At 42.9% G+C, this 23239-nt stretch overlaps 3 protein-coding genes across 6 annotated transcripts; 2 read left to right on the top strand and 1 right to left on the bottom strand.

The window, feature by feature from the left end:
• The first annotated feature begins 111 nt into the window (after nucleotides 1-111).
• On the top strand, nucleotides 112-13656 carry pabpn1 (poly(A) binding protein, nuclear 1). 3 transcript variants are annotated; one of them, XM_085172995.1, is made up of 7 exons: nucleotides 112-599; nucleotides 4011-4119; nucleotides 5098-5165; nucleotides 6224-6330; nucleotides 6599-6686; nucleotides 7318-7469; nucleotides 12922-13656. In XM_085172995.1, the coding sequence occupies exons 1-7, from the start codon at nucleotides 465-467 to the stop codon at nucleotides 13115-13117; spliced, it is 855 nt and encodes a 284-aa protein (XP_085029121.1). In that variant the 5' UTR covers nucleotides 112-464; the 3' UTR covers nucleotides 13118-13656. The 3 variants fall into 3 exon arrangements, with proteins under 3 accessions (XP_085029121.1, XP_085029122.1, XP_085029123.1); XM_085172996.1 differs by lacking the exon at nucleotides 12922-13656 and adding an exon at nucleotides 11693-12276 and having other exon boundaries at nucleotides 114-599; XM_085172997.1 differs by lacking the exon at nucleotides 112-599 and adding an exon at nucleotides 889-1038.
• On the bottom strand, nucleotides 12637-18698 carry ngdn (neuroguidin, EIF4E binding protein). The gene is made up of 11 exons (XM_085172992.1): nucleotides 18552-18698; nucleotides 18222-18281; nucleotides 18041-18112; nucleotides 17667-17804; nucleotides 17492-17576; nucleotides 17291-17343; nucleotides 17045-17159; nucleotides 16675-16849; nucleotides 15911-16064; nucleotides 15264-15327; nucleotides 12637-15161 (listed from the first exon to the last, which is right to left on the bottom strand). The coding sequence occupies exons 1-11, from the start codon at nucleotides 18570-18572 to the stop codon at nucleotides 15142-15144; spliced, it is 957 nt and encodes a 318-aa protein (XP_085029118.1). The 5' UTR covers nucleotides 18573-18698; the 3' UTR covers nucleotides 12637-15141.
• Nucleotides 18699-20145: 1447 nt separating this feature from the next.
• On the top strand, nucleotides 20146-22785 carry cebp1 (CCAAT/enhancer binding protein (C/EBP) 1). Of its 2 annotated transcripts, XM_085173007.1 has the most exons (4): nucleotides 20146-20453; nucleotides 20847-21036; nucleotides 21163-21462; nucleotides 21566-22785. In XM_085173007.1, the coding sequence occupies exons 2-4, from the start codon at nucleotides 21013-21015 to the stop codon at nucleotides 21869-21871; spliced, it is 630 nt and encodes a 209-aa protein (XP_085029133.1). In that variant the 5' UTR covers nucleotides 20146-20453; nucleotides 20847-21012; the 3' UTR covers nucleotides 21872-22785. The 2 variants fall into 2 exon arrangements, with proteins under 2 accessions (XP_085029133.1, XP_085029134.1); XM_085173008.1 differs by lacking the exon at nucleotides 20847-21036 and having other exon boundaries at nucleotides 20158-20453.
• Nucleotides 22786-23239: the final 454 nt, after the last annotated feature.

The raw sequence follows: 23239 nt of genomic DNA, 5'->3' as shown, positions 1-23239 counted from the left end.
CGGAACGTCCTGTTTCATTAACCAATAGGAATGCGGCTAAGACCGAAGAGGTTGGTCTAGAATCCTCGGTTAGCGAATGGGAGGGAGATTCTTACGCCTGCAGTGATCCGTGGCTCCGCCCCTGGCTTCCATTTCTGAACTGAAGGGACGCCGCCGCTCTCGCGTATAGCCCTCGCCTTTTTTTATACACACATTTAAGTAAATAAACTAGGTTATCTGTCGTAAGTTAGGACCATTTCCTAAAGGTAGCGTGAATTAGTAGTCCCCGTTCATCGTGGTATGCTGTTTGAGTAGTAGCTAGAAGTGAAGCTAGCATTTTATTCCCCATTTTAACTTTACTAAGCGGCGTTTTCCGCCGTTTTTTTTCTTTTCGCCGCCCCGCTCACTCTACCCCCTTGTGTGTGAGTAGGGGCCTGCAACGTTGGTTTGGCCACGAGGCGCGTCGGTACAGTTGGAACAGGGCGATGGCGGAGTTCGGTAACGGACTGGCGGAGGAATCTCTGCTAGATTCAGACCCCGGACATCCCGAGCTGGAAGACCCGGGTGTCGGTGACGAAGAGCCGGGATTAGAAGAGGGAGAGGCCGCAATTGAAGATCCGGTAAGTGAAGGGCATTGTTTCTAAAGTGGAAACCCACATGAATACCGAGACACTTTGTGGTCGTGGCGGAGCAGCTAGTAAAAGCGGGTGAACAATTTGTTGATATTTTTTTTCATTCTCCACACGAATCTTGGGTCACATGCCGTGTGCGTTACTGCTATCGCCAGGTCGGTGTTAACCGCCATTGTGGTTCACGCAGTGCAGTAGAAATGGGTGGTGACATGCGTGGTGTCGGCAGCCATCTTGGCGCAACAGCGACGCCAGTTTCTCTGCGCCAGGGAGCAGCTCGAGCCGTTTGTGGGGGGTGGGGGGGTCCTTGTCGCGAAAAAATGCGAGACGGAGATGCAGGAGACAGTAAGGGGCGAGGGTAGGACAGGCCGCCGCCATTAGCCGCCGCCGCTGTGCGAGTCTACCTCCTTAAGAAGGCGACCTGCTAACGGTAATGACCTCTTTTTATTGCCTTTACCTTTATCATTTAACCGGCTGTGGCTGTTGCATTTCAAGCGCCGGTTTGCGCACACGCGAGCGAGCGGCCGCAGGTTATCATTAGCTTAGCAAGCCCGACCATTAAAGGCTGCGGATAAAATGACCAGCGGACCTGTCAGCCGTAATCAGCAGTCACGAGATGAAATGCGGCATTTGCACCTCAAGCTGCTGGGCCTAACAGCAGCTGGCTTAGTAGCCGTGAATATTAAGCATGTGATAACGGATCTTTGTGGCTAACATGCTAGCGGATTTTAACAAAGCTGGTGTGGCAGTGGCAGACATGCACCTGACCATCTTTGTCGCCTATTTTTCGGCCGACAATGGGGGGAGAGTCGTGAATCGCTGCTTGTTGGTGTACACCCTGTGTAATTGTTGAAAATGTAAAATTTGCATTAATCAGCCCAGTTAGTTTTTTTTTTTAAACATACATATATATATATTATTATTATTCCCTCGTGCAACTAACACACGAGTGCACAATGGCTGGGATTGTCTTGAGTGACCAGGTGAGGGTTTTGAGGATGTCGGCCAGTGAAAGCGTGGCGTACAACGCAGAAGAAAGGGGCTGCGGTATTTGAGGGGCTGGGTTTGCATCCTTCACTGTTTGGCTAGAGCAAGGAGAGCAAGAGAAGGGAGGGGAGTGAAAGAGCTTGCACTGAATATGCGACAAGACGAGACAAAAAAAGAAAAAAGGGACAGAGAGAGAAAAATTGGAGTCGCAACGTGCCAGCGGTGGATGGCTCATCCGAGCGGTCCTGCTTTGAATGTTGATCACTTCCCATCCATCCATCATCTCAGTGTTGGTGATATGTGTCAGAGCATCAGTCGCGTGAATACACGCCGACCGAGAAATGATGGCGTCTTTATTAGCGTGTGCAGCGAGTCGCTGTGCAGTTTTATAGCCCGCTGCGGTGAGAAGATCTGAATTTATTACAGTCCGGTCTGTGTCGCTGCACCCAGTTTCACAAAGAGCTTTTTCATTACAATCCTGTCAGTAGTTCTGGATCGAGCTGGAGTGACTCCCACTGTGCTGCAGTGCACCACTGTCAGACAGGAGGGTCCACTTCCACATGAGGGCACTGCCAGCTCACTGTTTATCTAATAATAATATAAGTTTATTGGCATTATTTAATTTTGCGGGATTGACCGCAGGTCTCATCATCATCTCGCTGCTTCATCTTTCCAAAATGGCTCTCCAGCAAAAATAAACACATTTTCTTGGCAATTAATATGCATATGACCATGTAGTGATGTATGCTGTTCCAAAATAAACTGATAACAGAAGTTCATTTTTAGGCTAAGGTGGCATTTTTTGTTATAAATATATTTTTGCATTGTAAGCACTTAAACAGTGAATGTTACCATGTTTGGACATGATGTTTTTAATCATGTGGATATTTGAAGTGCTGTTTGCCAACGCTGCTTTGGGGCTGGATACTTAACCTTGGTTGGTAACCTTTTTGTTTTATATATATATATTTCTGCTCACGCATATCTTGGCCTGGCGGTCCTCTTTATAGTGGCTTTAAGGTCTGCTTTTGACTTGGGGGAGGTACCTACTATTAAATTTAGGCAGGATGGCAGGGTATACTGCAAAATGTGGGGCATGAGAATGAGAATAACTAGTACGCATGCAGTGCAGGACTAGATTGAGGGTGCACTTAAACGTGGAAGAAGTCCCAGTACAGGGTTTTCCCTGAGATTATCTAAGGGGCTTAGATCCTGTCTGGGATCTGGGCTTGGAATGTTGGTCTTATTAAAAGTCTGGATCATGTTTTTTTGACTGTTGTTGTTACCATATTTGCATTTTTATTTATTTATTTTTTTTAAAGCTGGTAATTCTTGTCGGTCACACGTTAATATTAGTTTGACCCAGAGCTGGTCCTGACCTCCATGGAGCCAGAAACTTGTGAGCCATTTTAAATGTGAATTATTACACAGTTCCAGCTACAGTGCTTTATAGATGGAATTATGATGTAGGTGTTTAAAAATGCAGCAATCCACACAGAGAGACCAATTAATTTGAAGCTATGTAAAACAGTATTTTGCAATTGCATCACAACCAGAGTTTATTAACACAGAGATGGTTAACCTGGTCATACGGATTGGTGACTATTTTGAAGCTAATTTCCCACCATGTTTCAGCTTGTTTCATATGATGATTTTCTATAGAATGGGTGAATACCAACTTTGTGTGTAATACGTGCCTATTGCAGGAACTAATGACTGCACTGAGATTTGATTCTATTGCCTGATATGTATTCCTGTCCAAACAGTATTATGTTGCTATTCAGAAAGTGCAGGTTTGTTATCACAAACACACACACACAACCTCCCACACATCTTCTCCCAGTTGTAGTTTATAAACAAAGTTGCCCTTTTGGCGTTTTTAAATGTAGTCTCATGTATACCTGGGTTATCAAGACAAGCTGGACAGTGATGCACTGCAGTATCTACTTCATCCTCCCACTGAACCTGGAAACACTGACATTCCCTTTTGACATGTGGGGAAGCACTTCATGCTGCTAACGTTTTTACTTTTATTCCAAGTCCTCTCTTTACATTTGTTTGGCTTACAGCATCCTCAGAACTACTTGCATGCTTTTCCTAAGCCTTTTCGTGGTTCTGCCTAAATCTTGCACATATGGATTTTACGACTTGTAGCTGATATAAAGTCTCTCTTTATACTGAGGTCATGTCACGGTCACGGCACCATTTCTTTTGCTAGTTTGCCAAATGGGTTCTTAAAAATATTTCCAGGGTGTGCACACACTAGATCTCTTTCTGATTTAGTCATTAAATCAATTTAGATTTGGAAGTTGGTGAAGATGGCTCCAGCAGTAACTGGCATTGCGATATTGTGTTGCGTTGAGCTGTGCACATGATGGACTGACGGCTCTGATGGAATCTGTGTCTGTGCTGCAGGAGCTGGAGGCAATCAAAGCCCGAGTGAGAGAGATGGAGGAAGAGGCAGAGAAGCTGAAGGAGCTACAGAACGAGGTGGAGAAACAGATGAATCTGAGCCCCCCACCAGGTGCGTCTTCTTTTTTTCCCCTCCAAGGCAGACGCCTTCATTTTCCCCCCATCTGTCCACATTTGCCTTCTCGTCTCGTTCTGCTGTCACATTATCCAGTGAGGGGAAAGCCCCATAATCATTTGTCTTATTGTCTGTTGTGTGCTTGCTTAGAAATAATCTCACTTAGTAAATGTAAATGCTACACTCATTTTCAAGCAGTGACCCCAAACCAGTTTAGGATGTGCATTAAAATATGGGTTCACTTTAATGCTTGGTTACAAGTTCAGTACACGTCCTTATTGATTCTCCCAGTTTATCACGAGCACAGTTAAGGTTTGGAAAACAATTGAAATGCTGCTGCTTCTCCTGATTTCCAGGCACAAAAAGAGAAGACAGCAAAAAATGAAATAAGCGAACAAAATATGAGCTTTGCCTGATAATATACTCTTCAGGAATATATACATATTTATATAATCTACAACTATAGATTTTGTAATCTGTAAATAACTCATGTAAAGGACTTTATTTTAATATTCAATTCCATGTTTTTAACCCTCAGAGATGGATGTTTGTTTGTTTGTTTTTAAATGCAAACAAAAAAACTTATGTTCAGTCCCAGTTTGCAATGCTCTTACGTCCGATTTTATAAGGTTAAATCTAAATAAATGATAAAATAGTTTACATCCATCAGAACTTTATATAATGCACGAATCTGAATGCGTGTCTGTGTCAGTATATTTATGTTGCTTAATTGCCCCATGTGAAGGAGAAACTATGATTTTGTCATTCTTGTGTAATGACAAAACTCGTGAATCAATTGTCAACTCCATTTTTGCCTTTATACCATCTATTTGATCTCATCTTTTCATGGACTTTTTGATTGTAGGTGCGCTACATCTCACATTTGGAGTTAAAAGCAGTAATTTGACCTAATATGTGTTTCATTTCAATGTTGTTTCCTATATAGATTTATTCTGTTCTCTCTCCTCTGTGCAGTTGGCCCTGTCATTATGTCCATCGAGGAAAAGATGGAGGCAGATGGCAGATCTATTTATGTCGGAAATGTGAGTAACTCTTTGTGTCATGCAGATTCTATTTTGGCCACATTGTGTCTTGATTCTTGTTGTCGTGTCTGACATAACATTATGGAAATAATATGACGGGGGAAAAACCAGTTGTGACACTGAATCATAAGTACTGGCCCTATTAAAATCACGCTCCTGTGGGTTTCCTATTTTTTAGAGTCTGTGCATAGAAATCACTTTGTGCCTTTGATCAATCCTGCAACCAGTACAAACTTTATTCAAGGTGTTATCACTTTGGACTCTATTCGTATTTAAGCATTCATGATACTCTGAAGAGAGATTTGATAGTCGACTAGTCACGGTCATGGTATGACCGTGTGAACAGCACAAATCCAATCTGGGTCACTTTCGTATGTGGTCCTGAATCCGATACATATCTGATGTTTTACAAAGCGACTGCTGTTTGAATGGTCACGTCGCATTAAATCCGTCTTTTACATCACTGACATAAGACAGACGCCAATTATCAGTGCTGGAGAAGACATTAGGAACGCTTCCTGGCCATCCAGTGTAGATGTTAGTGAAACTGTTGGGAAGACAACGTTGGAGAAACATGAACATTTTATTTGTACTGTATAATCTGCAGATTCTGACAGAAATCTGCAACTTTGGTCTGGTTCTAAACAGAGCGCATTTTGTGTGACCTCTTCTTTTGCACATGTGGGCCGCTTTGAGGGTTCACACCACAGCCCGTTTGCTGTCACATTTTATTTGTAGTGTGAACAAGCAGACAAAAAAATCGGATTTGATCAAAAAATCGGAACTGAGCATTAAGACCTGCAGTGTGAACGTAGCCCAAGTCTGGTGGTTTGTGGGAATCCTTTGGGCGTCTGCCTCACTGGTATCTCTCAGACAATTTTAAGGCAGCTTTTTACTTTTGACCTGGTTTTGTGTCACATTGTAAATACATTCAGCGTTAGTTTTTACTTTTGTGCTTTAATATTTTTTTTTGTTGTCGTGTTTTTAATGTATAATACAGCGCTGGTGACGCAGCTGTCTTGATGCTAACACTTTTATATATTTTTTTCTGTCTGCAGGTGGACTACGGTGCTACAGCAGAAGAGCTCGAAGCTCACTTTCATGGCTGCGGTTCAGTAAACAGAGTCACCATCCTATGTGACAAATACACAGGGCATCCCAAGGGGTAATGATCAGAAATTCTACAGTGAAATGATATTATTGCATATTGGTAGCTGGATCAGTCAGTTAAGAGTATGAGCACATTTTAAAAGCTTCTCTGGAGCTGGAAAGTTGATTATGATTCCTTTTATTCATTTCATATAAATCACCTGCAAATCAGTTTTATCCTTGTTATTCTTTAGTAATTACAAAAGTTTTTTTTTTGTAGTGGTTTTTTGTTGATAGATTAGTTTTACTGTAGCCAAGTGATTGATTTTATTTCTCCCCTGCAGGTTTGCCTATATTGAGTTTGCAGACAAAGAGTCTGTTAGGACAGCCATGGCTTTGGATGAGTCACTTTTCAGAGGAAGGCAGATAAAGGTGAGACATTTTCGAGGTTAAATATCTCAGCTCCTTGAATGAGGTGGTAGTGGGTTTTTTACAGTGTGTGGATCTGAGAAGTGTCAGTTTAAACCTGAGACTTTCTCACAGAAACATGATGATCGTCCATCTCAAAACACTTCGCAGTTGCAGCATGAACTTAATGGGAGCAACATAATTTGCAGCTACCTCACCAGTGCAGTAACAGGAGTACTGTTGACTACATTTAGCTGATGAGGTCATAATAATCACTGGTCATTCTGTCTGTCCTGGATAGGATTGTCCTGATTGGTTGCATGTCTACAAGAAGATTTTAATGTGTTTGTTGTTGTTTTGTTTTTTTGTTTTGTAGAAATGTGGTTTTAGTGTCTGACCTTCAATTTATTGGCTCTTTTCTGGTCAGTTTCCCCAATATTGAGACTGGCCAGTCTAAACTAGAAGGTTCTCTGTTTTTCTTGCTGTGGCAGATGATTAGAAGCACTGATTTTAAAAATACAAAAACACAAAATTGAAGCTAAAAGGCAAGGTTGAGTTTTTACTACAAATTAAGAGGAAACAAATTTCTTTCAGTGTGAAAGCACAGAAGACTGTTTGGATGTTGTGGTTTATGCAAGGTCCCCTTTTTCTTTAGGTGGGCGCTAAGAGAACAAACAGACCAGGCATCAGCACCACAGACCGTGGCTTTCCACGGGCTCGGTTCCGATCACGGGGAGGAAATTTCTCCTTGCGTGCACGCTACTACAGTGGCTACACACCACCTAGAGGCAGAGGACGGGCCTTCAGGTGAGCTGACACAAAGACATCCTCATGTCTGACACCAGGGGAGAGCACATCACCTGCATGCATCGCACTCACTGTTTGCACTGAAAGGGAGCACAGGAAAAGCAAGGCAGACAGTCATGATGAGCCAGAGTGGACACTACTGTTAAAGATGGATTACAGCTTCTTGTAATGTTTGGAATTTAGAATTCCTGAGGAGGCCCGTTAGAGAAGGCACCGGTAGTCTGGCAGAGGACAGGGATTATAATAAAGTAAATAGACAACTTGGCTAATTAATTTGGGGCAGATTTTCAGTTTGCAAATCAGAAAATAAGGATTGACTGGACAGAGGGCTGGTGGGTGACATTTGTCACGTCCCTCTTAATCTGAGCATGTGCTTGTCCAGTGTTTAAGTCTTCCAGATTAAAATTGATTAGTATAGAGAAGGTAAGTACAGGAAGGGCAAAAAGCCCCTTGTACACAGAGGTGGCCAATTTGAAAAGATTATCATGTACAACTCTAATTTAGTGAAGATGACATCATTAACTATCGTTTTCCCTCACGATTACAGCTTTTCTCAGTACCAGAGCTGACAACTGCATTGTACATATAGGCTGTGTATCCTGGCAACCATATGAACAGATAGTCATGTGATTGATCATGTGGGATTAAGTCCGTGCAAGTTTGATCAGATTGCTCACCCCTATCTGATACAGAAGTAAAAACTGTGCGAGTTGTGGCATAGAATTAAAAACACTCATCATGATATTATTACTTGTATATCAGTTGCTATACCCCCCCTCCCCCCCCCTTTTTTCCTCTTCATTTTATTTGGTTACATTCATAGAATAAATGACGGACACACATTGATGTGTTTTGTAATAATAAAGGCAAAAACACAACATGTAGCAGGGCTAACTGGTTGTGGGATTCATTGCATGCTGCATCACATTACGACCATTTCAAGACAAGCTTACGGACTCGCTGCACACCACCTTCTTCCTCCCAGGCTGCACATGCACTCTGCATAAATTGGATCTGTTTGGGCCGCTGCCAATGAAGTTTCTGCAAACTTGACTGTAGTGGAAAGTTACTGGTGCAAAGCTGCAGCACTTGCACTGATGAGGTTTTTAACTTCTTTGGGCCACTAATGGTGCAGCAGCATGCAAACCATTTTTAATAACTGATGTTTGGGCTTTGTGATGGTTGGTTCGCTCACCTGTAGCACTGGTTTACTTAAACACAGCATTTATCAGCAGTGGTGTAGTGAACACACTGATGATTGTTTTGTCTGGAAAATCCAGCAAAGTCCGTTTACTGTTATGTGGCTCTGTAAAGAATGAGAGAAAAAGCCTGGTGTTGATCAGTGTGTTGTGCACTGGGATTCTGGTGGCTCTTTACATGCAGTATTTTCACAGTTGCACACAACATCATGATTTTGATGAGCTCCACTTCAGAGTTCTGCTTTGGGGTCCTGTCAGTGGGTTGTTGTGCATCTTGTGCTGCACATGGAGGTAGTCTCTGCACAGTGCAAGTTTGCAGCATTTTGTAGTTACCATTTTCCACCTGGGGTGAAAGTCTTTAAGATCTAGGGTTGCAAAAGTAATGAGTTTATTCTGAGTGTTGTTTAAGGAGCTTGGAAAGAAAAGCGTCTGGACTTCTTTGAGTTGCTTGAAGACGTTTCACCTCTCATCCGAGAAGCTTCTTCAGTTCAGAACTGAAGAAGCTTCTCGGATGAGAGGTGAAACGTCTTCAAGCAACTCAAAGAAGTCCAGACGCTTTTCTTTCCAAGCTCCTTAGACTACGATGACCTGGATGACTGAGAACCTTCACAGACATATTCTGTGTTATTTATGTCATCTACTGTTCCTTCATATAAACTCCAGCAAATCCTTATAGCCTTCTTTTATTACAAAACTCTGTAGAAACCACACAGTAGAGCTCAGTCTGTGGAGCCATCTTTGTATTTTTTTCTTTTCTGTTGAGACTGAGAAAGGAGGTGTGGTGCCAAACGCGCTGATCAGCATGCCAACTTCTTCACATCCACTCAGATTTAAGACTGAGAGATTCTGATTTGATTGGCTCTGCAAATCATCTGGAACCTCGAGGGCCCAGGCTCTTTCTTAATACTAGATGTTTAACAAACAACATGTTCCAGTAGAAAGCTGCTGTAACAATGAATCCATTTGCCAAGTTCTTCTGACAGGCCCTATTTAGCCTATTTTATCATGTGATTTTTCTATTGTTTCATTTTTGCCCTTGGACTTAACTGGGATATTTGTGAAATGATTCCCCATTTCAGCAAGGCTGCTTTTAAATAACCGCAGGAAAGGATTCCATCTCAATTTGTTCCTGTGTGTGAGAAAGTGTCTGAACCTCAAGGTCAGAATCTCTCTAATCAGTCTGTGTACTCACTGGAGCCACTCCCACACATACCAAGAAACCCTAACCCTGATAGTTTACTCACTGGGATTTGGCCTGCGTTGCACGACAAGGCACACAAAGACTTGGGCAGAAACTGAGAGGATTGTATGTTAGATGAAGTCTCCTGAAGTTGAAAGCACTCATAATGAAGTGTTTGCAAGCTGAAAAAAGTGAAAGGAGCCTGTAAACGTTATTTGACTTTAAAAGCTTTAAGTGAGCTTGGGCCTCCAGTCGTTCCAGTCACGTTATCTGAGGATTTAAATATGCTGCTCATTTTGACTCACATTAACTATGTCTAAATATTTCTGTGGTTTCCATCTGTGATTTGATGTAATTAATAGACTCAGAGTGATAGAAACCCCCCTCTTGGGTATTACTGGTAATACTACAGTGTATCATCTTATTATCTTACAGCCTTGGTTCACGTGTAAGAATCAGCCACAGAGTGGCTGAACTGGCCTTGATAGCAGAGGCGAGCTGAAGAGCTGTGCGTTTGCTACATTGTGAATTCATCACTAGCCTGCAGTTCATAGTCATCCTACCAAGTTTCACTGGTGCCTTGTATTGCTGTGGGAAAAGTCCATGGTGAACAAATGCGTAGCTAAAAGTCTTTGCATTGACCTGTTGTAAGCTTGGGAAGATTTCACAGCCCGTGTGACGTCTGTAAGTCACGTGTGTTTCGATTGGCTTTGTTTTAGAAGCAGAGATTTTATCAAAGCCCTGCTTTGTGTTCTGTTCCTAAGCTGCACCTGAAACCACGACAGAAAGCCAGAGCACAAAGATGATCAATCATGCTAACGTGCACTTAATTGACCTCTGGCTGCACAAAGTCTTTTCTCTAATATTGCCTCCATTAACATCATCCTCATCTTCCCAAGCTGCTGTGGTGAAAAGCCAAGATTTTGATGTGAGCCAGAAGACGCACGTACTGAGTAGATGATGTGAAAAAACCTGTTGTTTGTGCCTTTTGTTGTGGACATCCTTGCATGTACATGACCCCCCTCTCCTCCTCCTCCTTAACCACCTCCTCCTCAGACACGGCACACACCTTCCAGCTCAGTTTCAGCCTTCCAGCGTTCACTCCCAGAAACGAAGGTTCATTACTGCAGCCTGACTTCAGCATTTAGCCCATCAACCGCTGAACTTTTGAGTCCCAGTGTGACCTCTTTGTGTTTGTGCTGCTGACTGCGTTTGTGTGTGTGTGTGTGTGTGTGCGGCTCACTGCCGCCTGGCTGTGTATCGGGTGGTGATGCGTGCAGAATAATAGTGCAGTTTATGTCGCTTTTTAACTGTGAATGTTTGTGTGCACTGTGTTGCTGGGGGTATATGTGTGGTGCTGTTTGTCCTCAAGGTCTTTCCCCACAGTGACCCCAGAGGCGGCTCTCGTACAGAGAGACACACAGAGAGAGAGAAAGAGGGCGAGAGAGTGCCTTTGCTGTCCCCTCACACCCACACACTAATCATTTTATCTGGAAATTAAACACTTTTCCTCTCTTGACAAAGCTGCTTTCAGCTTCTTTCACCACTATTCTTCCACACTGATTTGTTTCTAAGATCAAAGGCACATTTTTTTAAAGATGTCTATTTAGTGATTTGTGAACACTGTCCTAAACACTGTTTTTCTTTATTTTCTTTTATTTTTGACGTAGGTCAATATATTCATTCCCCGTTCACTTTACTTCCAGGACTGAAATTCAGACCCTTCCTCTGCCCACAGTCGCACACATGCACATATTTATTTACTACATCGCACCAGGAAATTGGTGTCCGTCTTCTTAAGCCAAACAGAAAAAACTCACCCTCTTTTTCTCTCTCTTTTCCAGGGGCCGAGGGCGAACAACATCGTGGTATTCCCCTTACTAAACACCCTCCCCCCCATCCCAAATACTTCCTTACTATCAAACCTCTCCCCCTATTTCTGTTCCCATATTAAAAAAATACAAACACACACAATGAAAAAGTCCTTTCCCTTTCCCCAACAATAAAAGAAGAGAACCCCAGAAGAGAGAAAAAAAGACAAAAAAGGAAAAAAAAAAACAAAAACAAAAACACACTTCTCCTGGACAGAGAGACTGGCTGGCCGCAGTGTGAGATTGTGTGTGAGCGTGCTTGTGCAGAGGTTGATGCGGTCGCCCCTGGTAAGGTATACGTTGGCCTCTTGGGGGAGGGAGGGGAGGATTACTATGGCAGTGTTTGTTTGTTTTGTTTTTTTTTGTTTTTGGAAGAGGGAGGAAAGGTGGGGATGAGGTATCGGGGGGGGGGGGGGGGGGGGGAGAGAGAAGATGATGGTATCTCAATCTCAGGCTGCAGATGTGTCTCTTTTGGTCTGGCTGTGACCTCCTGCTTTCACACCATCATCAACACAGCCCACCCACTCACCACCGCCTCCACAGCCGGGGGGGGGGGGGGGGGGGAGAAAAAACATACACAAGAATACACATTGTTCTCTTTTTTTTCTTCTTTTTTTTCAATGTAACATAGATATGTGAAACTTCCATTATCTATCAAATATTTGTGTTACGTTTGTGGTTTGGAGTTTGTCATTACCTGCTCGCACCCTCTCCGACCCCTTGTGTGTCTCCCATTCTCTGGCCCCTCTTAACCCTCCTCCCCCCCCACCCCGATTTATTTTTTTTTCTAACGTTTCCTCCCCTCCAACCTCTCTTCCTTTCATCACAACATGGATTATGTTGTGTGCTGTCAGCTTGATCTGTGGACAGTGATGGACCTTCAGTGTTCAGTGGAGTTGTATTTCTTTTTGATTTGGGGTGTTTTTTTTGTGGGGGGGGTTATTAGTTGTGCTGCCACATCCTTGCCGCTCGTCCATCCTTGTCACCTTCAACTCAGGCATGGCTACAGCTCTTTTTTTGTTTTTTTTTTTTCCTGTTTTGTTTTTTGTAAATTCTTTTGACAGGCATCTACTGTTTTTACTCTTTATTTTCATGCAATCCCTCCCCCTCCCGCCCCTTTGTTCTTCCCCTCCTTCCCTTTGTGCACCTTGTCCCCTCCCCCCTCCTCTCTCTGTATATTAGACCACTTCTTGTCGTTTCAGGTTTCAGGACCAGTGGAGGCTGACAACCCCTCCCCAGGTGGCGCCGGCCCCTCCCACTGTCTCTGCAGCATCTCTCTCTCTCTCTGCTCCCGCTATGCACACTCACCCCATCCTGTCAGTGTGGGGGGGCGGGGGAGGGGGACAGGGCGATCACAGGCCCGCCGCGGGGGGCATTTACTACAACAGCAAACGCTGATGACGCTTTTAGTCCTTTTCACACTTCAAATGTCTCTCACACACACACACACACACACACACACACACACACACACACACACACACACACACCTGTTCAACATGCACCGCAGCACACGGCAGTACAGATGGCACTTAACAGGCAGCCAACCCAACACATGATTTATATACAGAGAGCTGAAGCCAACATAGCTGAGTGGCAGGCAGGTTTGCTTGAGAGCGAGAAAGGCAGGACCAGAGACGAGGGTGTTTTTTGGGGCGCCCCCTTTCTCTGACTACGCGCAGTGCAGTCACGGCTTGTCTGAGGAAGGCAGACGAGCTAACAGCATCGATTATTAATTAAATGAAAGGAGTGGGCTGGAGTTGTTATTTTAGAGTGGGGGAAGTCAGGGGTGGGGTTTGTGTGGAGACTTTTTTTTTTTCCTTTTCTTTTTGAAAAGGGGAAGGGGGTTTGAACAAATGTTTTGCTTTTTTTATTTTTATTTTTAACCCATGAGTCTGTAATTAGAAAAAAAAAATAAAAAATTGTGTAAAAAGTAAGTGTGCATGTGTGCGTTTATTTGAATTTTACACAAATTCAAGGTATTTAAAAGTAATTAATAGTATTCAGCATGCAGTATTTAGGTGGTACTTCCAGGAAGTAATGGGAGGTGTGGCTTTATTTTCAAAATGAATCATTTAATTCTAGTCAGTCATTAAAATACCAACAGCTCCTGAGGTTATGAGCCTTGACGTTACTTGGGTGTATGATATACAGTATATATAATGTCCCGCAGTTGTGCAGCTTTGTCCAGGCTGACTGGGCTTTCTGTTAGACCCAAGTTGACTGCATACTACTTCCCCCATATCATCACAGGTCCCTGAGTAGGGGTTTAGTAAGACTACAAAAAGTTGCACTGTTTTTGTATGGCGTTATTTTTGTGCCACTATTCTGAGCGCACGTAAAAAAAAATTGCAGTTGCAAGTGTTGCATTTTGAGGAGAAACTTATTTTGAGCGAAGAAAAGCTAAATTTGAGTGAACAAACTTCATTGCTGCGTGCAAAAAATGTATTTCAGTGTTTGCTATACACACACACACACACCCAATAGCAGCCCCTGTCGCTCAGTTTTTGCATTTGTGCTCGCTCGCAATGTGTTGCTTGCGCTCTCAACATTTTTGCCCGTGCGCGCTCCACTCTTTCTGTACACCGTTATACAGGCATCTCTGAAAACGTTTAGAGCAGTTATGCAAATATGTGATGTCTTGATGAATCGAGCAGATATTTAAAGTTTGCACAGCAACATTCTCGCATGAAAATATCTTAAAAGTTTATTTTGTGACCCAGAAAGATTAATATTTCAAACTCTGCCACTCTGTGTTCCTGCGCCACTGCCTCGTTTGAGTTTTGGACGAAATGGATTCTGGGATATTGCATTTCATCATTTCGAGCTGATTGGAGACCAAAACAGCCGATCAGGTTTTTTTGTATCCAAGTCTGTGATTGGCTGGTTTTGTGGCACAAATATAACTGTACAGAAAGAGTGGAGCGCGCACGGGCAAAAATGTTGAGAGCGCGAGCAACACATTGCAAGCGAGCGCAACTGCAAAAACTGAGCGACAGGGGCGGCTATTGTGTGTGTGTGTGTGTGTGTGTGTGTGTGTGTGTGTGTTTATAATAGCAAACACTGAAATACATTTTTTGCACACAGCAATGAAGTTTGTTCACTCAAATTTAGCTTTTCTTCCCTCAAAATAAATTTCTCGTCAAAATGCAACACTCGCAACTGCAATTTTGTTTTTACGTGCGCTCAGAATAATGGCACAAGAATAACGCCATATTTTTGTTCCAATTAACATTACAAGGGCCAGTTTATTTTGAGTGGGCAACATGACTGCCCTCTACTGGTGACATGAGGAAAAAAGGTCTTACAATGCATTCACTGTAGGATACAGGTCATGAGGAATGGTTTCTTTATTACAATGTTTACAGAGACTTTATAACAGTTAGCTGCTGGTAACATCCTCTGACATGCTGTCCTCAGGTCTAGTTGCGTTTCTTGAAAGCTGAGGAGAAAAAGGACTGCTGCATTTTATTTGAATAAAGACAAATTTTAATAATACTAGTTCACAGGTTAATTTGGTCTCGTGGTATTTCAAAGTCCTTACCTTTTCTTTTGGTTTTCTTCTTCATGATTTTCTTCTTTTTCTTGGGTCGTGGGTTATCCCCATCCTGCACGTACACAGAAAATGCATCAAAACCACATTAAGACTGTAATCTAAATAAAACTGAGCCACAAAGCTCCCATTCATACTGTACAAAGATGGGCCTGTTAGCAACACTTTGTACCTTCTCATGGTGCCCAGGACAAAATCTAAACATAGCACATCGATTTTCCAAGACTTCCTAAATACACACAGGGGTTTTTCCACATCTGCAGGCAGGAGAGAAGACTATCGGCAAGAAGCTGAGCGGCCATTACTCTGACTTATTAGTGCTTTTTATGACAGCAGACAGTTAATTAAGACAGGAAACAGAACAGAGCCACAGCATGCCAAACCTATGTAGGCACGAAGTGTAGCTGTTGCCAGCAGTACTGCACCAGACAACTGAGTCACCACAGCACTCAGCATTTTAAGGTAAACATTCCAAAGCTCTTGAAAATATCCAACTGGAGCCTTCTGTCCGATTGTGTGCTGGTAGCAGCTCAGGTTTAATCCCAGTCAGTATAAATGATGAAGTCTCAGTTCGGTTTAGAGATTAACCAATAAACAAGACAGAAGCTCAAAACCAAAATACAATAACGCAAACACACCTGCACCGCCTCGCCACCGGTCAGAGCTGTGATGTCACCAAAGTGTGTTATACTGCTCAGCTGGTTGGACATGGCCATCATGCCCCTCTTCTTGGCGTTCCTCTGATGCTTCGGCACATTGAGACGCACCATCATCGACTCCTCGTAGTTCTTCCTGTGTTGAGGTAAACACATACCATTTACACAAACCACCAAGCAAAGAAAAAAGAAAGATGATGCTGCAAGGTCTTGACTGAAAGACCCCTCAGCACCGTATCACCCCAGTAGAGCTCTTTACTCTGAGACTGCTGGTTTACTTGCACTTCCCAGGACATTTAAAAGTATAATGGGAGGCAGAACATTCAGCTTTCAGGCCCCTGTTCTGTGAAACCAGCTCCCAGTCTAGATTTTATGTGATTATACACCTCTATGCATTTAATTATTAGTTGTTATTAATCTCTAATGTATTTTGACTTGTCTTTCTCCCTTCACTCTGAGCCTGGTTCTTCTCTAGAGTTCTTCCTTTTTAAGGGATTTTTTCCTTCCCACTGTTGCCAAATGCTTGTTCACAAGGGCTTCTCTGACTACTGGGTTGTTTCTGTATTATTGTAGGGTCTTTAAATCACAATATGAAGTACCCTGAAGTGACTGATGGGATATTCTGCTGTATAAATAAAAATGAATTCAATTAGAAGTTTATCTCACAACACTTCCCATCTCAATCAAATAGCAGACATTATGACCACCTAACACCCTTCTGTGTGTAAAGTAAATAAAGCAGGAACCTGTGGAGCTCCTCGCGGCTCTCCCGCTCGCTCTGGAAGTCCCGTTTGTCTCTGATCTCCTCTGGGGCGTCGCTGTACTGCTGCCTCAGCTCCTGGATCACAGAACTTCGGAGTGCTGCTTGTCGATGACGCTCCAGCTTGGCCTTCTTCTTGTCTGCCTCTGTCATGTCACCATCTGGATGTAACGGGTTTATTTTTCGTTTAACAAACAAGCAGGAGAAAAAAATAAAAAATAAAAATAAGTTTGCTATAACCCCCCCCCCCCCCCCCCCAAAACAAAAACCCCAAAAAAACAACAGCAACAAAAAAAACCTAACAAAAAACCCAAAGCAGTATTGAAGTACTTTATCAAGCAGACCGGTGACATTACCATAATGCACTGGGGCAATCTTTGGTGGTATATATTTCTTGCCACTAGAGTGGGCTGCTTTCTTTTCTGAAGCTGCCTTGTTCTCTGTTTCGTCTTCAGACTCAGATTCACTGAGCTGCAAAAAAACAAACAAGCATTTATCTTTCCTACTAATACAGGAAGCTGATGTTTGGATGCATGTGTTTACAGTTTGTTAATGTGACAGTAAAAGAAGGAACCGGAGCCGTCGTGTTACTCTGGTCTTACTTTGCTGACGAGATTCTCTGGATTGGGACGCAGCTGCAGTGGGTCATTTTCAGCTGAAATCAACAAAAGCATCAGACACGGTTATGCCTACCATAAGTGGATAAATGCAAATCTTGCTGTGCATCGAATCTGATACGCATCCTTTCAGTCAAAGCTTTCCTAGACTGCACAGTTCTGAAAATCTGATCACTTCGGTCTTACCTAAACTGCCGGTAACAGCCGTGCGCACCAGTTTATCAATCTGATACTTCAGTTTGTGGTCTAGAGGTCGCATCTTCTCCAGGATCTTCAAATAAACAACAACAACAAATCAAGATTAAAACAACACATGTTGACTGCAGAGAAAACGAACAGCGTCACTTTTACAGCCTCTTACTGTTCTGATTGTGACCACTCGGTCTAAAGCATCACTGTCTTTTATTTTGCCTCCTTCCGTCTTGATGCTGATCAGGTGAGTGAGGTCCTGGAGATAGAAGAGCAGCAGGTGGTACCGAAGGTCCAAAAAAGACAAACCCTGCAGGAGGAGAAGGCGGACAGATGGTCAGAAAGGCCTACAGACTGCACTTCTTTCCCTGATCTAGAGAAATGAGAAATCCTGCAGCAAGTGTGTCAATACTTTTATTTAACACAGCCTCATTAAAGAGGATGCATCAGTTTTGCCTGCTCCTTTCAAACCAAACTGCACTTTGGTGAGATTACCGTAAAGACTGGACCTGAGGAGAACTAGCATTTCAAATAGTCGTTACGCACCTTCGACGTTTCCAATGCCCCATCTTTGACTTTAGTCAGCAGCTCACGGACAAGACCCGTCACCGAGGCCACCTAAAAACAAAACAAAAGATTTATCTCTTTATCACGGCCACAAACACACATTATTTCTGAGTTAAACTAAACATTACGGGAATTATTCTTTTTGTTTTTAAGTTCTTACCTGTTCAGTGAGATTATTCAGCAGCTCTACAGCTTTGGGCAAATCGCTTTCAATCAAATCCTAGAAAGCAGTTAAATTACATGTAAGAGATACAGTATCTGAATTTGTAAACAGCGTCCGTACCGAAATACCAGCTATTCGACATAAAGGTTTGTTAGCTAGTGGCTAGCCTGACGAGCTAGCCACTAGCTAACAAACCGCTGTGGTCCTCTTTAAAGCACCGAGAAACGTTTTCGTATACTTGTACATACTAAAGCGGAGTAAGGCTCTGCATGTAAACACGATATTACGGCTTAATATATAAGAAGGAGCTAACTCAATTTCACTCACGTTGTCAACAGGAGCAGCCATTTTAACGCCACTGTACCCTACGGAAGCCGCAGCGGGACCTTAGTGCTACTGAGTTTGGGATAGCTCTAAAACGGTTACAGATGTTACTACTGAGTGAGGCAAAAGAATGGGACACTAGTAGCTTAAATCACTTCCATATTACATCTATCCCTCGTGTAGTGTTTTACATACTGAATGGGCCTGGGTGTTCAACAGGGCCCGTCAGCAGTGGCAAACTGATGCAATCATTTTTAAAGCACACACTGATAGTATTTGTTTTGGGGAGATCGGGTAAAGGTGCAAAGATTGGTGTCTGTGCATAAACAGCTGCTGAAATTTGAACTTGTTAGATTTGCTGTGCCCTGTGAGTCTGCAGAGCATCCTTGGGGGAAGCATAACCAAGCAGTAGTTCAGGGTTCTCTGATTCAGCCCAATCACAAGTTTGATCACAATCAGAAAATTGAATCTAATCTTAAAAGTGGAGAAAGTGTCCAAAATGGCATCACAAGGAAGCCCGCTAAGTGCAAATAAAATGCTCTGACTGAAAATAGGATATGATTAGGTAATCCTGATATGATGGAGATTGGTTATTTACGAGCATATATGTGAGGATTTCCACAGAACTGAATAAAGCTAGGGGACCAGTAGGATCTATTGCTCCAAAATGCCACAGGGAGAGTATTAACTGCAGTTAATACTCTCCCTGTGGCATTTTGGATCCGCTGAAGGCTTTTCAGAGAGCCATTAGAACAATATAATATGGAATAAAAGCAATCCAGCAGTCATCCAGGATTGCATGGTTTTAACTGGATGCTAGTGATTTGGGTTTCTCTCTGGCCGTGGAGATAAATATAACTGGGTGTCATCTGTATGCAGTGTTGGAGTGCCTAAGGGTTGTATGTATACCATGAAAAGCACCGGGCCCAGCACAGGACCCCGAGAACCACCATGAGTAACTTTAAGGTGTGAAGAAGACTCATCGTCTTTATAAACAATTTAGAATGTATTCAAACAAGTGCCACACATTTTCTTTAATCCCAGTGACGTTCCACTCTCTGTGCTCTCATTGTGTTGTGACCAGTGGTTTGACATTGTGCTGAGGTCCAGTGTGCTGTGTCCGTGTTATGGTGACCTAGAATTCCTGATGGAAACCCATCAGATATGATCTGCAACTGGATCAAGGCTTCATCATCCTCCTCATCATCATCACCTTTATTTATAAAGCACTTTAAAACAAAAACAGGCTTATAAGAAGGAGTTAAACAACACCAGCCTCAAAGCCTTAAATGTTGATGGTTTTGATGACGTTACTTCAGAGAAGCTTGTCTATTGCTGTGAAGAAGGCTTCAGGAAATTATTCCTACTGTTCTCCATAAAACTCTGCGATAACTCTTGTTTCTGTGACGGATGAACTCACCTGTCGGGCACAAACTTCACACACAAACTTCTGCATTACAGCTTCATTCAGCTGTTTCTTAGATTTAGAGTGTTTACATTATTTCTTAATCCAATTTGCACTACTCTCTTGCACAATCACAGTCATACTACTATGTACTATGTATGTGTATATATGTGTGAAATCTTTGCACTAGTATTTTATACTTTATCCAGCTGCTGTAACATAATAATTTAACCTTATGGGATCACTTAAGTATCTGTGCAGAGGAGTTGGTGTAAATGTAAAAGAAATGGGAACACTTCTTTGTTTTTTCTGTTAATTTAAGTGTGTGTGTGTGTGTGTGACAGAGGGGGAGAGAGAGGCAGGGAGAGAGAGAGAGAGGGGAAGTGATTGTGATAATTGAGGGCCACCTGTCTATCTCCTGTCTTTCAGAGCACTGTCAGCCACACAGCCTGAGGAGGACCTAAAGAGTATCCTGAGAGTTTGTGGAGCAATCGGTCATGGTAAGTGAAACTGTAACTTTGTGAATTTGTGGAGAAATTTGAGCAAATCGGTGAGAAATGAAACCTTACCGAAGCGACAGGGAAGACGAAGCGCACAAGAGATTCGACGTTTCTTTGAAATCATGAGGAAGAAGCGCTCGACAGTGGCATGAAATAATTTACTCTTTCAATATAGTTTGTAGTCTATGATGCAAAGACTGTACGTTTAAAAGAGAAGGGGGGGTAAAGAGAAGATTGCAATAGCAGCTTACAAACTAAGGCTCACAGCAGTGCTGTCAGAGTGTTTCCACGATTTATTCGTAGTTTAATTTATTATGATGCTGTTTGATTTTGTGTTAGGGTGTATCTGAGTGTAGTAACTTTTAAAATAGAAGAATGTGTGTACTGTGGCAGAAACATCCCCATTTACCATCAGCGGTGGAAGAAACACTGAAATCTTCTTTCTGAAGATGCCACACCTAAATAACTTCTTTATCCGTCTTACATCACTCAAAAAAAACCAAGCAGGCAGTGTAAGGTTGAACGAACGAGCCTGTTCAACGTGTAGCATCAGGACAGAATGTGTGACCGCGTAATTAAGCAAGTGAGTGTTTTGTGTTGCTGAAAGTTTGTTTTATATATTGTAGAGTAATTGACAGCAACATTCAAGCAGTATATGTATTTTTTAGTATTAAAGTATTAAATGAGTGTTGTCTGTCTTCTTCTACAGATGTCTGATTCCAGGGTGTCCTCCGTCATCCAGGAGTGGGTGAGCTCCTTCCCAGGTCAGGTGCACAGCCAGACCCTGAATTCTGTTGCTTCCAACTCGGCTGCTTCCACCAATCAGATGACGCAGATGGACATGATCTCGTACGGCCAGTCTCAGGGGATGATAAGGGGGGGTGGCGATGACAGAGGGGCCGAGCAGATGATGGGACTATCGTACCTGCCGTACCCGCCGTCCTGCCTTGGCAGCGCCGCCAGCTCGGTGAGCACAAACCACCACCAGAGCCACGCCAGTACTCAGCAGGTGAGAGAAGCATTTAACAGCAGGTCACGAAGTGTTTCATACAAACCACACTCACCCACCCCACTCTCCCACGGCTTTAACGCATGTGTGCTGCTCACTCCAGGACTTCTCCCCCTTCCTCCTGCCCACTCTGCGGGCCCCGGTGACCAAGAGGAGCATCAGCAAGGATAGCGCAGAGTACCGCCTGAGGCGTGAGAGAAACAACATCGCGGTGAGGAAGAGCAGGGACAAAGCCCGCAGGAGGATCCTGATGACCCAGCAGAGGGCCGGCCAGCTGCAGGAGGAAAACCAGAAGCTGCAGATGAGGATAGCACAGCTGACACAGGAGCTGGACACTCTGAAACACATCCTGTCACAGCGGCACCTGCAGGCCGCCGAGGAGGGAGCAGCCGGGCAGTCCAGCATCTGAGCACAGCCCGAAGCCTCGTTTGTACCCGATGTTAACGCCTGATTACAGGCTTCACAGTGTGCCTCAGTAAGGCCTGCGAGAGTCACAGTGAAGCACCTGCTCGAGCATTTTCACCAACAAACATTTGTGATCATGACAAAGTCACCTAGAGGAGGTAATGCTGGGTATAAAAGTGGTTAACTGTAGTTTTATATTGTAAAGGAAACCATAGCTTACTGGCAGTGTTGTAGCTACTATTTAGTACACTGATGTCCATATTCTTAATTGTTCTCTTACCCCCAAACTTTACATTTCTGCACCTCACATGTTGAGCGTAAAAGATTTAAAATGGCAAAATGAACACTTCCAATCTGCTGAGAGCTTTGATACACTCTGACACATTCAGGGTCACACAAAAGGAGCACTGCACTAAATGTAGCTTCTCATGACAAGCACCCAAGATTATCTGCTGAAGTAGACTAACGCCTTCAGACAACTCGTGTTGTGATATATAAATAAAATGAACTGAAATGAATTATAATGACCGCTGCAGGAGGTGGGCTTTATGATCTGTATGTAACTAATGCTAACCTGCTAACCTGATGCTACTGTTAAAGTGCATCCTGTCGTACTTTTGGTAGCTAAGCTAAGTGTTAGTTAGCTAAACCTTACCAAACCTTTGCTTTAAAATAAGAGTTTATGGGGTTGTAAAGGCTAATAATAATAATAATAATGATAATAATAATAATAATAATAATAATAATAACAACAACAATAATACTATACCATCCTCCATTTTTATTGAATATAGAACATGTAGATACACTGGCTATTGATACACCTCCTGTGATTGGACAATCAAAGTCAGTGAGTGTAGTTTAGTGTAGGAAAACAGCACGTTTTGTTGGAAATTAGATGAGTAGATAAAATGAAATCAATTGGAATAATAAAAGTTTGGCTAATAAATAACCTCAGTAGCTATGATGCTGCACAGCAGCGTTTTTAGGTACTGTTACTCTTTGGTCTGAATGTAGAGGCTATTTATTTTCTAATGCAGGAACTTGAGGCACACAGCAAAAAAAGAAAAAAAAAAAGAGACAGAGTCAATAGCGAATTTTAGTCATGTGATGGAGGACTTGAGTTTAAACCTAAATGCAGGCGTAGATATAATAAAAGGTAAAACAGTGTGCTGAAGGACACAACCTGGTCATTAGTTTATCTGCAGATTGGAAATGGTGGTTCCTGTTCACATATGGGTATAACTTGTGGACCCTTTTAAACAACGGGGGGAAAAAAGACTCCCGCTATGTGCGTTGGACCGGCAGGATATGATTTGATTTAATAAACATTGCCTAATCATCTACCTGACTTTTACCGTCTCCGTCAGAG

Source organism: Neolamprologus multifasciatus, chromosome 9 (assembly GCF_963576455.1).
Source record: "Neolamprologus multifasciatus chromosome 9, fNeoMul1.2, whole genome shotgun sequence".
NCBI lineage: Eukaryota > Metazoa > Chordata > Actinopteri > Cichliformes > Cichlidae > Neolamprologus > Neolamprologus multifasciatus.
This window is presented reverse-complemented; position numbering and strand designations above follow the sequence as displayed.

Excerpts from the sequence above, each read along its gene's own strand:
- pabpn1 (XM_085172995.1), top strand. The coding sequence starts at position 465 with ATGGCGGAGTTCGGTAACGGACTGGCGGAGGAATCTCTGCTAGATTCA. Across the intron at positions 5,166-6,223 it reads GATCTATTTATGTCGGAAAT|GTGGACTACGGTGCTACAGC; the intron begins GTGAGTAACTCT and ends TTCTGTCTGCAG. Across the intron at positions 6,687-7,317 it reads TCAGAGGAAGGCAGATAAAG|GTGGGCGCTAAGAGAACAAA; the intron begins GTGAGACATTTT and ends CTTTTTCTTTAG.
- ngdn (XM_085172992.1), bottom strand. The coding sequence starts at position 18,572 with ATGGCTGCTCCTGTTGACAAC. Across the intron at positions 15,328-15,910 it reads CCGGTGGCGAGGCGGTGCAG|GATGGGGATAACCCACGACC; the intron begins GTGTGTTTGCGT and ends GTGTACGTGCAG. Across the intron at positions 15,162-15,263 it reads GAAGAAAACCAAAAGAAAAG|CTTTCAAGAAACGCAACTAG; the intron begins GTAAGGACTTTG and ends TTTTCTCCTCAG.
- cebp1 (XM_085173007.1), top strand. The coding sequence starts at position 21,013 with ATGTGTGACCGCGTAATTAAGCAA. Across the intron at positions 21,037-21,162 it reads GTGACCGCGTAATTAAGCAA|ATGTCTGATTCCAGGGTGTC; the intron begins GTGAGTGTTTTG and ends CTTCTTCTACAG. Across the intron at positions 21,463-21,565 it reads GCCACGCCAGTACTCAGCAG|GACTTCTCCCCCTTCCTCCT; the intron begins GTGAGAGAAGCA and ends TGCTCACTCCAG.